This window comes from Haliotis rubra, unplaced genomic scaffold (assembly GCF_003918875.1).
Source record: "Haliotis rubra isolate DU_JTF1 unplaced genomic scaffold, ASM391887v1 Scf230, whole genome shotgun sequence".
NCBI classification, from domain to species: domain Eukaryota; kingdom Metazoa; phylum Mollusca; class Gastropoda; order Lepetellida; family Haliotidae; genus Haliotis; species Haliotis rubra.
The window spans coordinates 956,110-970,289 of NW_025766337.1; the positions used below are offsets into that span (position 1 = coordinate 956,110).

Sequence of the window (14,180 nt, forward strand, 5' to 3'; positions counted from 1 at the left end):
TCACTCACTGGCATACAGTATAATGCATCAACCAGGATGCCAAGTGAACCCTTCCCTCCAATCTTGTTAGTCAAATTCCTATGTCAAGCAGCCTGCTTCATATGTCAAGCAAGGGTTGCACAATCTTCACAGGTTGTCTTTCCATTCAGTGGAATAAGTACTTTCATTTGACTAAATGAGGAAATTTATCTGTTCATAGGTACGATTACAACTATCATGAAACACATAAGAGAACCAGGAAAGGAAATTTTATCAATTTTATTTTTCACGAGAATAAGTAAGTCATTCAGTATTTATGAAATATTTTGTCAACTGTCTTGCAGTCAACTGCCAATGAGAATGCCACCATAGTGACAATACGAAAGACGAACAGTAGGAATATTTACAGTATTCAGTAGGACACTGTGAGAGGTAATGTGAGGACTGAGATATGTCGTTACAAATCTGGTGAATTTAGTCGACATAGAGCTCAGCTAGTCATCCTTCCACTCCACAGTATTCTTCATATATGACCTGTAACCTGAAAAAGAGCAGCCCTTTTTTTGACCTGGTAAGTTCGAAGTGATCTGATCACATTTATATTGAAACAGAGCATTTATACAGAAAATTGGGCGATCCAAGTGGCAAACAAACTAAAGATAATACCTCCACACACTGCATTTGTTAATCCTGAAATGGATAAATTGAGGCAATTTAACTCTGAACCATCCAAGTAAAGAGTGCTTCACTTTTCTTTTTTTCACATAGGTATAGAAAAAAAATGTTGGTTTTAATCCTAATGTGCACCTGAAGAAATAATTGTTGTGAAATACAGGAATGAATGATGAAACCTCTTACTGAGAAAAATATCTTTAACTTTTATTGCTTGAACAGACCAGCGCACAACCAGCTTAAACCCAAAAACATTACTACCAATAACCATGGCAACCAAAACAACCTTTTGGATGATACCAGGAATTCCCAATATGAAAAATTACAAACATCGCATTACACATCAAGTGTAATCATCACCATCATATACTATCATTTAATCATGTTTTAATCATGACAATGGTGGAACTGGTGAGGTACATCAGGTAGTGTATCACAATGGTGCTAGTGATCACCTCCAAGTTGAGATTAAGTTTCAGGGCTGTGCTCTATTGCACACAAGACCATACTCTGAATTCTAACAAGCAAAGGATATCACAAATAACTGTCGGTAAACTGTCATGTTTGTCATGAACACTTTGATTTCAGTAAACGTACAAGTAAAGGATATATGCATGTTTTCATATGTACAGACACACATTTTACACTTTAAATAAAATAAAATAACAAGAAACAATAATATCTGCAAAAATAGTTTATCTCTACACATTTTCTGTCAAAATATTTTTTGTAATTCAATTTAGTGTTCAGTGTCTTACAAATGGTTTCACAAAGTTACTGATGATAATAATGTTACATCTTTTTGAGCTTGTGTTTAAAAATTAAGTCAGACATATTTGAGGCAAGGAGATGATCAAAACTGCACTTTGTTAGCAGATATTGCCATCACTTCATCTCTCATAGTTTATATTTACAACACAATTGGTCAGATCTGTTAGGAATAATTCCGAATACCGGTATCACGTCAAATTAAATCAAACTTTAACAATATTCCTCAAGCCTAACTCCGGCTTGAGTGGTTGATTGTGACTTTCTAATTACAAAATAATCAAAAGATATTCTGAGATGCCCAACCAGCTGTCTGGAAACCAGGGTCATCACTGATTGTATCATATTGTTACATCTAGAAACACAAGTATAGTAAACGTCCAGGACAGATTTCACAAGCGATAGTGGAAAACAGAGAGATGACTGTCTATTAGGCCTTCACACAAATCCCCACTACATTCAGCAAGTAATTCCGTGTTATGTTTACCCACCCCTTCCAGTTTCTGGGCTCCTAAGCCATGACTTCTTGGCTCAAACACAAATATGACTACTCCCTGGGTAAATGATGATATATAAGCTATATCAACCTGTCTGGAGAATACCAGGGTTGATGCCAACAAAGAAATGGTTCACTTCTTTATCAGCACTGTTGCTAACAAAGGCTAAATGTGACATATTCAGTCTTAAAAGCCATGTGGAGAAATAAATAGATCAGTGATATTTTTAAGAATTAAGGAACCTCAAAACAAATGCCAAAGGATGCTTTCAACATATTCCAAAGATTTTTGTTTCCAGCAGGGTAACTTACTACTATCTTAAGGAGTCCATGTTGAAAGTAATTTGAGTTTATACAGATGTTACATTAGCAATCACTGAGCACTACTCACTTATGTTTCCTTGATAGAATTGGTAGTGAGATTTTACTGTGTTCAGCCCTAGAGTCACGTCTAAGTCTTCTACCCCTGTGCAGCTGGGTTTGGTCAACAACATACAATGGCATGATTAACAACCACGACTAACAGCCAAGACCACAACAGGTGTGGTTACCTGTCCGACACCTGACAGAGTCAGCCCCCCAACACCCTACAGGGTCAGCCACACTACAGGGCCGCAGCTCATAGCAAGCAGTGTTTTATAGAGAAAAAACTTACATCATCGGGGAAACATCTTGTCTCGTTAAAATATCAATAGTTTTTTAGTAATAGACTAGTAGACTTGTCCAACCCATGAAATCCCCATTCTGTGAAGACTTGTACTATTGCTTGTATGCACAAAGCGTTTTGGCTACAACAAACAGTGTGTCATTGTAATGAAACAGATCGTATAAATAAACAATTTTATGTCTGGTTCGTAGTTTGGGCATAAAATTGATTAAACAAATAACTAACTTGCTGTGGCCTTGGCTAATTGTCTTTGAATGATTTAACGATTCACATTATGCACCACCAATCACCAAAATAATATAAAGTGCTGCTGTTGTCGTGGCAGCACAAGCTTGTCCTCGATAGGATTGCCAACAGATTCACCAAGCACAGTATTTAAAGTCAAAACATGCTTACACAGCATCCTGTAGGTATATACAGTATAATCTCCCCTTTTCAGCAAGAATATTCTTCTGTTATCTGTATTACAGCAACCTAACAATTTTTTAAAGAGAACTTCATATTTTCGAATAGTTCAAGGCTTGTCGACCATGTTGACTTCACACAGTGATACAAGCTTGAAAGTTAGCTAAATTTTTCGAGGACAATTGTGTTGAAGACAGTCACTCAGAAGAGCCCATCACAGATCAGGATTTGGACAACACTCCCCACACTGACATCCAGCCCTCAACAGTAGTCCGACGACAAGTTATTGCAATGCTCACTACCACCACCACATGTTTACATCCAGTAAGAATGGTCTTCAGCAATTGTGTAATCGATATTCATGTCCATCAGCTGTTGGGGATTCAGGGCTTGGTCCAGAAGAGTCCACTAGTGAACTGGAGGGGTGGGAGGAGGGGGGCTGCCGCCGTAATCCTGCAACAAAGATCAGTAGCATATCAACAATGGGTGAATGCTAGTTTATGCCACAGTTTTCCTGCAATATCATGACTTCCTGAAAAAGGACCAGGTGAGCAAGTTGTTGGAGCAATGATCATGCAATCATCCAGGTGTAACTGCTCAAGCCTTGGTCGGATCTTATGACAAACACAGCATGCTGGAGACCCATTCTATTCATGGGTCACCCCAATAAAGGTTTTGTGGACACAATAGTATACAGAATCAAAACAGACCAGTGCTTGTTTCATCCATTAATGGTAAACGATAGGTTGAGGAGGAACAACCTTTAAAGTCTAATCAAACCACTATGTACAATGCATTGATGATGAGGTTTAGAATGGAGATTAGCATCATATAATTAATTGCAATTAACTCTTACATATCTTTTTCTTGGCTACATAGTTTTTGGCTTTTGGAAATACTTGGTATCTGAATCAGATGCTATGACAATATGTATACATTTGATGTTGGTAACACCTCTAATGTAGTTACCTGGTCACTGAGCTGTGGTATGATGCATCTATATTAAAATGTGATGGTCATAGTGATGTAATTTCTTTGTGAAATCAGAGCCACATTCTTGTCCTCTCTCATATAGTAACTGACCCTGTCTCATCTGGGTTTCTTTTAAAAATATTTCCAGAAAATTATCCAATGAAATCATGACGAAAATATCTCAAAACTTCTGAATTATTTTTAGCAGTTTTGGAGCAGAATGTATCAGAATCAACACTCGAATTTAAGTCTGCTACCTATTCATTTCATAAAGATATGACTACATCACACACCTTACAAACAGAGAGTGGGATAAAACAAGGCTTGTGCTATCAGTGTTAAACTTACATTATTTCTTGCTGGTTTCCCATCACCCTGGTTACGGAGACTCTGTGGACGGAGGAGGTACAGCGCCGTGGCAACCACAAGCCAGCCAACCATCATCATCATCATGGTGCCATAGCCGCCATCGGGGGCAGAATTTGGGCCTGGCACTGAAACAACATTATCCCATTGTCAGGAAGGAAGTAAAGAAGCCTTACGCAGCTCTCAGCAATAACACTATGGATGATTATTGCGTGTCAGAATTATACTGCAAGACATTGTCATACATGTGAGACAATGTTTCAGCGTTTGAAATTCGCGGTAGTCTGTTGAGTAAATTGTGCTGAAGAACCCTTTGACATGTAGGACTAAGGGGACATAACTCTGAGCCAGTTGTCAATGTTTCAATTATGCTACAAAGTAGAGGTGATCTAACTGACAGAAACAAAGCAAATATTTTATCTTGTTCAAAGGGCTAGCTACAAACTGAAAGGAGTGAAATCAGGTTTACCCAAGCCCTCTTGTCTTAGTAAAGTGAAACTAGGATGCTGTTTGTGACTGATGACCAATGTGACTGTTATCCAAAACCCAACATCGTAATACACACACGATTATGACTTTTGGGTCAGAACTACTCTGAACAATCCGAGAAAACATTATTCTCTATTCATTGTTCGAAGCTGTACTCAGTAATATTCTGTTATGGTACATTTGGGATTACACTTTCTCAGTTGACGACAGATTCTAATTCTATTTGAGGGGTTGAGTCCAATCTGTGATTTGAACTCATACTCTTATAGAGTAAGGCACCAAACCACTGCTCACTGATGTTGTACATGACATGCAGGGGTTGGGTTTACTTACTTTGTACATAGATTTTAGGGAGGGTCATTCACATTGTCCATGCTTCACCATGATAATCATCATCACCCCCCTTGCCAAAATTTATGAACGGTCCCTTAAACCACCAAGTTACCCCACAGTGTCTCCAAGATTGTTACTTGTCCTGCTTTAACCAAACCAGAGTGTTTCCCGCCTTTGCTATGTCTGTCACTATATTTACTTCCACTTCAATTTTGTAGACATATTGACCTGCTTAACCAAACCAGAGTGTTTCCCGCCTTTGCTATGTCTATCACTATATTTACTTCCACTTCAATTTTGTAGACATATTGACCTGCTTAACGCACTGACAACTGCTGCAGAATTACAGCCCTTAACTGCCACTAGTCAGTGAGAAGTGCCATTAAAGGATATTTACATGCCCTCAACACAATTCATGAGTGTCGGCTTGCAGACGAGGGTGAATTTCAAAACAGTCAGGTGATCAAATCAGAAGGCAATGAGTACGACTGGTTGTCAGCGGACTAAAGCTCACATCAATATCTTTGTATGTTTTCGGATATCGCAACACTTGATACACTTTGAAGGCCATCACTTTATTAAGCCAAGCCAAAACAATATACTGAACATATTCTCACAAACCTATCCTGTAATAATGAATGTTGTTTTATATAATATTTGGCTATCAATATTTGATGAATATTTTAGAATAGCAATTAAGTATGAGGTTTCGGTAATATCCTGTTGGTCTGAAAATCCATATAATTGTATTTCATGTATTAGCTCATATCATAATGGTAACATCGGACACCTAGCCTTCTTGTATTATTTCCAACACTGTCATTTGTTCAAGAATCCAATATTTCCCTTTTAATTATGCATCCGCACACAAGCTTCCCTACAACAGATACATCATTCATGGACTTCACATCAATAATTCTACCTCATATCTTAGTGTTAATTTGAAATAGTATAGGTTGATCGACCAAATGTCGACCATCGTGGACGTCATATCTTACACGTGCACCCACCTATTTGAACATAACATTACATATACGCAGTACTGCTCACAGCCGAGCTGACCAAATGTCGACCATCGTGGACGTCATATCTTACACGTGCACCCACCTACTTGAACATAACATTATATATACGCAGTACTGCTAACTAACAACCAAAGCTGACCATATCTTACATGTGCACCCCCTAATTGGACATAACCATATCTTGCATGTGCACAACCGAATTGAACATAACATTACATATATCTTACGCAGTACCTGCTCACAACCTATACGCAGTACTACCAAATATCGACCATCATGGACGTCATATCTTACACGTGCACCCACCTACTTGAACATAACATTACATATACGCAGTACTGCTAACAACCGAGCTGACCAAATGTCGACCATCGTGGACGTCATATCTTATACGTGCACCCACCTACTTGAACATAACATTACATATACGCAGTACTGCTCACAACCGAGCTGCAGTGGTGAGTTGTCATCATGGTGAGTGACTATAGTTTAACCCTGCTTCTAGCATTATTCCAGCAGTATCACAGAGGGAACAACAGTGTTACCCAAGTGTGGAATCAAACCCAGGTCTTCGTCATGATGAGCAAACGCTTTTACCGCTAGGCTACGCCACTCCCTTGTCATCATGGTGACAGAGTTGTCAACATGGTCATGGAAGCAAAGAGGCCTTACGCTCCAAGAAAAATATTACTACACCATGTATATTTAACATGCTTTAGGAAAGGAATACATTTTATTGTCTGTTCAAGAGAGCACAATCACGACAGGCCGATTAAAGTTAAAATATATGCTCTTGGTGGTCCTAATACAAGAATCGCAGAAACAAAGTGAGATGCAGCTGACAAAATAGGAATGGTTTAAGAAAGGAAAATGGCCTTCATGAGGGGATACTGAAATCAGGTTGGCTCAGAGGGACAACTGGTGAAACAAGGTCGGCCTTCATGAGGGAATAATGGCAGTTGAAAGAAAGTAGTACTTACAATCCTGGACACAGTTATTGTCTGTGCAGTATGACTGTGAGTTTCGTAGCTGAAAAGAGATGAACAACAAGGTTTAACATCACCATCAACCCATAGGGAGGGAAATAAACACTTTATATTTTTTGTCCGCCAAAAGTCATCAAACCAGTCATAATAATAATAATAGTAATAATGTATTTATAAGGTGCCTTATATCCACCATAGAGATGTTCAGTGGTGCTGTGCTAATATCGGGATTGTCATGAGATTTTGTATATATATATACTCCCCATCAAGAGTTTAGACTCACTAGTGTAAAGGTAGCCACTTACTTCAGTCAACTGTTGTAAACTTGATTTTGCAAAATATTCCATATTGTTTAAAGGTGTTTACACATGAACTGATGTATCATAAAACAAATTCGTAACATTGAAAAGATCATTGTCATGAGTTCAATAAATGATCAAACTGGTGAAAATTGTGGCGAATTCTTAACAAAACTTTACACCAAAACGCAGCTGTTCACATGTATGATATTTGCACATGCTTTTCAGCAATTTGATGCATGATCCTCGTGCAATTCATCTGCAGTTCGCAGTTGGTTCCCCAAATTTGTAGAGAAATTCATCTTCAATGTAACCATACATATACACATAACATGTAGCAGTGTATGAAATAAGGCCCGTCCGACCACCCGAGACGATCTAGATTTCTGATGGACGGTCTAAATCTACAGCTAGCCAGCCCGATGGTCTGGTAATATTTTTTAGATGTTCCATACATCTGAGTAAATTCACCATATTTGGTCTGGTTAAATCCATTTTGGGCTGATAACATTTTGAAGTTACCAGCCCAGATGTCTGGCTGGATTTTTGGCTTATTTCATACACTGCATGTAGTGAGAGCTTTAAGTGAGTCTAAACTTTTGATGTGTAGTATAGATGCAGGATAAGGCGTGACAGAGCAGGGAAGGGTCAGACACGAAGCAGTGGCATGAAACCGTGTTTTTCAGGTATTAAACTGTTTCCACTTATCACATTGTATGGGGATAGGACCCTTAGAAACATCTTAAACAACAAGTGTTAGTATGGAATAAACATGTACGTATATATCATACACCTGTGCATTGTTTTACCTGAAGTGTGTGTCCATTATGCACTAATGTATAAAGTGGGCACAGAAACGAATAAACATTGCATTCCTCAGGACTCTCTACAACAGTCATTGTACCAGCTTCATGAAAGAAACATAAAGTTCCTGCAATTAAAGGAATGTTTCAATCTTACAGCCCAGCACACTACACAACGTATTTACTTTACATATTTCCTTTTCTAAACTCTGGTCCCCTAAATTACTCTTGGGGTCCTCTGGTCCCCTATTTTTGTTGGTCAAGGTAAGCCACTGCATATGATACACGTATGTATGCAAATATTAAATTAAAAAGAAAAGAAGCATTCCTTGAGCAGCAAATTACCACATCACACTCAATCACTCCACAAAGACTTGTCATTACTACCCTAAATCAAGTCAGTAATATTGATTTCCAATTATATATATTTCAATGTCTTAAACTTTTCTTGCTCTATGTATGCAGCAGACTTATCCATAAAACCGTACATTATTCAAATATGAACAAAACAACAATGATATTAATAACAGCTGTTAGTTTCTTGGAATACAGGATGTGGAAAACACTAAATCGTCCCACCACCCTCCTAACTTTCGCAACAATGTCACAATACACATCTTTCCTTTATATGGCTTAAGGATGATGTCTATTCCGATATTACGCTACTGGCACAACAGTTGAACTCACTCACTCATTCTGAATTTCTGAATCATTACGATAGTTTCATAAGTTCACAAACTACTTAGTTCTATTTGAAACAGAATTAATCAGCAATCTGGTTTCATCAAGTTACACATGTTGGTATATTCGCCTTTGTTTTTGAGAATCACTAAAAGCAGAATTCAAATCAAACAGTTATCATATATTCACTATCAACTAGTGTGAGAAATACTTCTAAACCTTATCAAGACATACATCACTGTTAACGTATTTATTGATCACCAACGGACATATGAGAGCTGTTAACTGCTGTCTCCCAACACGGCTGCAACAGATGGCAGACAACTCACCTTCGCTTCCCCGGCTGATGTAAACATCAAAGTCAAACCCTGACACATGATGGTACACACAGTGAAACACATGACACGTGCATTTACACGTTGGCAGGATGTCGGCATGTGTTCATGTTTCTTGCTCTAGCACTTGCATCTAAGGACAACTAAACTTTTGATTTCGAAAGGCTCTGGACATCTGCGGATTCTGCCTCATCGCAATGATTTTTCGAGATTTGTTGTCAGTTCGTCATCATAAATTATTTGAAAGTGAGTGAGCGAGTTTAGTTTTACATCGATTGGAGCAATTTTCCAACAATATCACAGCAGGGGACGCCAGAAATGGGCTTCACATTTTGTACCCATGTGAGGATTCGAACCTGGTTCATCAGTGTGAGGAGCGAACACTTTAACCACCAGGCTACCCAACCACACAAATATATGAAGAACTGAAAACCTACATGTTTAACATGCTGACAGATCAGGGTATTTTATATGCAGTATGCAGTTCTGTAGCTCACATGAAAGTTCTGAAGTGACAGTGCTAAGAAACATGATACAGCCACCATGATTGTCTACAAAACATTACCACAGGAAGAGTTGGCTAACTGTTTTCAACATTACCACAGCGGCAAAATCTTAAAGAAACCAGCTATTGGAACTAGAAAAACAACATATTATATTCCATAGGTGTTATGATTACATCCTTTTGCACAGAAACAACTGAAAAACATTTCTGCTCAATCCACTGGAAAGTTATTCTCAAGAAGTAGGAAAAGTGGAAGTGCTCAAGAAAACATTCCTCGATATAATGTGAGTGCAATTCTTCAGAGACTTACCAAGTTTATGAGTCTTTGCATAGCATTCTCATGGTTCCATATACACTCGCACGGATAACAACTTCTTGATGCCTTTATGGTCAAAACCTCCTCTTGTTAATTGCCATCTTGTCTGGAATATACAACATTTGTATTCATAAAGCATAACAACTTCTTGTTAATTGCCTTTACGGATAACAACTTCTTGTTAATTGCATAGAGCAACATTTCAGTGTAGATTCTTCAACAGTTTCCAAGCTAAAACTTGTACAATGTAATTAACATTTGTAGTCCTAATTATCAGGCCTGTATGTTGTGTTGATACCAGACAGGGCACCTGTTCTCCTGCAATACACTGCTGAATGTACCATGCAATGACCATACACAAAAGATGGGAACAAAAAGCAGTTGCCTTTATCTGAGACCAATATCTAAGACCATGAAGAAGACTCAGACCAGTTTCCTATATACTAACATTTTTTTTAAATATTTCATCTGTCTGCAGCAAGTAACCATGTGAAATTTACCACTGACAGTTTTAAAGGTTACCTATAAATCTGATGTTTATTCATAGGCTGGAAGAAATATTTCCATTATGGAAATGTTAAAATAACATAATTAATGATTCATATCCATTCCTAACGATCAAAAGGGGTGAATCATGCTTGTAACAGACAAAACCAACCTTGTGAAAAATGTTATTAATGCAAACAAGTGTGCCAATATTGTTTGTGTTCGATTATGAGAAAACATGATCGATTGCTTGGTCGTTTAGTCATTGCGACCAATCTTCGATTATTTCAATTAATCGGACCACCACTAGTGTGAGTGTGTGTGTGTGTGTGTGCATACCTGCTCATGTGCCACATATATATGTATAGTCCTACTCACTAAGGTATTGCATATATACATCGCAGATACATCATGGTTACTCTGGCTCTTACTCCGTGCCGGTCCTGGTTTTATTCCCAACACCAGGTGTCAGGCAGGGTAACCACACGTACCATCTGACAACATCTTTTGCTAAAACCAGCCAGTCTATGCTCAACATGCATTTATCATGCTTACTGGTCCCTTGCAGGCGCGTAGCAAGCCAATTCTTTCTTGTAAGCCCGATAGGATCCAAAGCTTTATATCAGATAGTACTGAGTGAGTTGAGTCTTACGCCGCACTCAGCAATACTCCAGCTATATGGCGGCCGTCTGTAAATAATCGAGTCTGGACCAGACAATCCAGTAATCAACAGCATGAGCATCGATCTGCGTAATTGGGAATAGATGACATGTGTCAACCAAGTCAGCGAGTCTGACCACCCGATCCCGTTAGTCGCCTCTTACGACAAGCATGGGTTACTGAAGATTATATTCTAACCCGGACATTCACGGGTAGATAGTACTGGGGGCTTGCCCAACCTTTTTAGCAACAATCATGTGTAAGCCTGGGCTTTTTTTTCATAATGGTAGCTACGCCCCTGCCTTTGCTCCCTCCACAACCTGAGGTTGTTCAGGATTTTACACTGTATATCTTTACTATCATTACCCTTTGCTACACACCCCACAGCCATCCTTTCATCTAATTCACAATGCAAATGAAGTGCCTGCTAAAAAGCACAACTATGCTAGCCTAATTACTGTTACAGTTTTTGCTTGGCACATAAAAAACAACCCAACAAGAGGCAGATCCATGATCGTCGGACCCACCCAACACCTCTCTGGTTCCACCTGTGAAACAACATTACTGGATTTGTTGCAAGAAAGGTGAATTCATATTCAAAATGGACATGCCTGCATTCGAATTATGTATCTGAAATGCGAATATTGTCATCCTGTAGACGGCGACATCATAGATAGGAATTTAACATCCTCATTAAATGATTGGATAGTCCAAGTTCCATAGTGGTTCAGACTTTCATCAAGATTACTACCACCATCTCATTCGAGTAAACGTGTTGTTACCATCGCATCAAGGCAATCGTTGTGACACGCCAGTCCGTGAGCTAATTTGACCGTGAAATTATATCTCCCGTTCAGATCAACCCGACGACTTTGGTGTATAAATGTCATAACAGCCCGGAAGCGAGCCGTGACTTCGACAAGGCAGACGACATTCCATATACAGCCCAACAAATATTCGTTAAATAATGTTCACTTTAAATCTACTTATATTCGCAGCTAAATATACTCCATGTCAGCTGTATGTAAACCGAGTCGTTATTACACTTTGATAACCTGTTTAGCCACACGAACCCGCACAGCTGCAAGAAGCAGTCATGGGCATACATGTGACCCACATTCGCACCCTCCTTCCAAACGACTCTCAGACGACACGGTAATAACGTTCTTAGTTTGAGAGTCGCAACACTGACAATGTTTACCTGTTGTGTGACGAAACTGTCCGTTTGACAAAAGTGTGTAAGTATCCCCGCCCGATGTCCTGAGTCAAATGTTATGATGCTGGCCAACCAAATCGATTCCCGTCCCACTATCAACAAAGCCACGTCAGTCCTAAGCGAAGTGCCCGGATGTGAGTGGTATATCAACTTCTAACAGTACGTAACACGCGGAGCTTCCGTGTTGGGGTCACTCTGTTCCGTTTCATTTAATTGACAGGTTCGTTGCATCATTTATACCAGCTGTAAGTGTTGATAGCATATTTGTAGGTTGTCCATTTTGTATGTGCCGTTATTCAATAAAAAGAAAGACAAGCTTAATTCATTTTTCAACGTCTGTGGAAAGTAACGGTACAAAAGTTAGTGTTTTGTAAATTATCAAAACCAGAGACCATATGGTCTCTGACAAAAGCTTCCGAAGTGCATGCACTATGTGCATTTGGTATACCACAGTCATTATCACTCGACTGATATCTAACCCAGGGGTCCGCTCTCACAAAGCAGTTATAATTGTGTATTTTTGTTTTGTCCAGTGGCATAGTAAAATATATTTATTCAAATGAAGCTAATAATGCATCATACTGTCTTTTAAGTTCTCAGCAACTGTGTGTAGGTCTCATATACATTGTACTGTTAATGGAATTTTATTTCATATATTCATTTATTTTATTCTGTTTATGTCATACGCCGTGGTTATACCTGTAATCGAATTGTTAATGTTTCTTTCTGAATGTGCTGCGCATATTACTGTGAAATATTATAGTGACAAGTTATACCACAGAGAAATATTATAGTGACAAGTTATACCACAGAGAAATTATATTATGATAAATGATCTTACCAATCGTATCATCCGCTCGATGATGTAAAGATAAACACTAGCTAACTCACAGTGTTTAAATGTAATCAGACTGTCTCAATGCATCCCTTTCTAATAACTGTATAATTATAAATATTTAACAAATAGCCACTTGAACTGATATATTTTTCTTTAAATATGGGGGATACTTTATTATTATGAAATGAATACAGTGTTTGGAAACATACTACAGTAATGTTCTAACGCGACGCAGAAAGTCTGCAAACTTGCTGGTGCGTTGCTAAAAATCTTCCATGAATAATATATCCTTCCAGTGATCTCGTCACAGGTAATAGAATCTGGGTGCTCCATGCTCCAGCATTCACTGGAGCCGACGGAGCGTAGTCACGAAGCTGTTAATTGCCATTAAACTAAAGAGATTAACTAAACCCGGTACGCGTAGAATAAATAATGTCAATGTCGCTGGATGTAAACAAGAAAATCACCACAGATAATGATTTCTGAAGGAATCTTAGATATAAAGGATGTTTGTAAATCAAGCTTACTATTGCTGCTACTTAGTTTCTTATTTAGTAGAATAACCTTTAAGAAAGTCTCCAAAGCTTTAAACAATCCCTCATATCGCTATATTTCTTTGGTGTGAGACCCATACCACAAACTGTACAATTCCTGTACAAGACGCTGGGCGTCAACCAGAGGCTAGGTACAGAATGTAAACCACACGTTGCAAGTGGAAAGTAATAAATGCATAATTGGAACCGAAAAACTTAACGGGGGATAAAATGCGGTATATGACAGTTATCGTTGAAGATCTTATGTTATATTGAATTTCATAAATATGTATACAAATTTCAATATAAAAGTAACATGAAATACAACAAAAAATATGTTTTCTGTATAA

At 38.4% G+C, this 14,180-nt stretch overlaps 1 protein-coding gene across 1 annotated transcript; it reads right to left on the reverse strand.

Moving 5' to 3' along the window:
- Positions 1-243: 243 nt before the first annotated feature.
- On the reverse strand, positions 244-10,176 carry LOC124278053 (small integral membrane protein 14-like). The gene is made up of 4 exons (XM_046713800.1): positions 10,092-10,176; positions 7,153-7,201; positions 4,308-4,453; positions 244-3,440 (listed from the first exon to the last, which is right to left on the reverse strand). Exons 1-4 carry the CDS (start codon positions 10,110-10,112, stop codon positions 3,396-3,398), a joined length of 261 nt encoding a protein of 86 aa, XP_046569756.1. The 5' UTR covers positions 10,113-10,176; the 3' UTR covers positions 244-3,395.
- Positions 10,177-14,180: the final 4,004 nt, after the last annotated feature.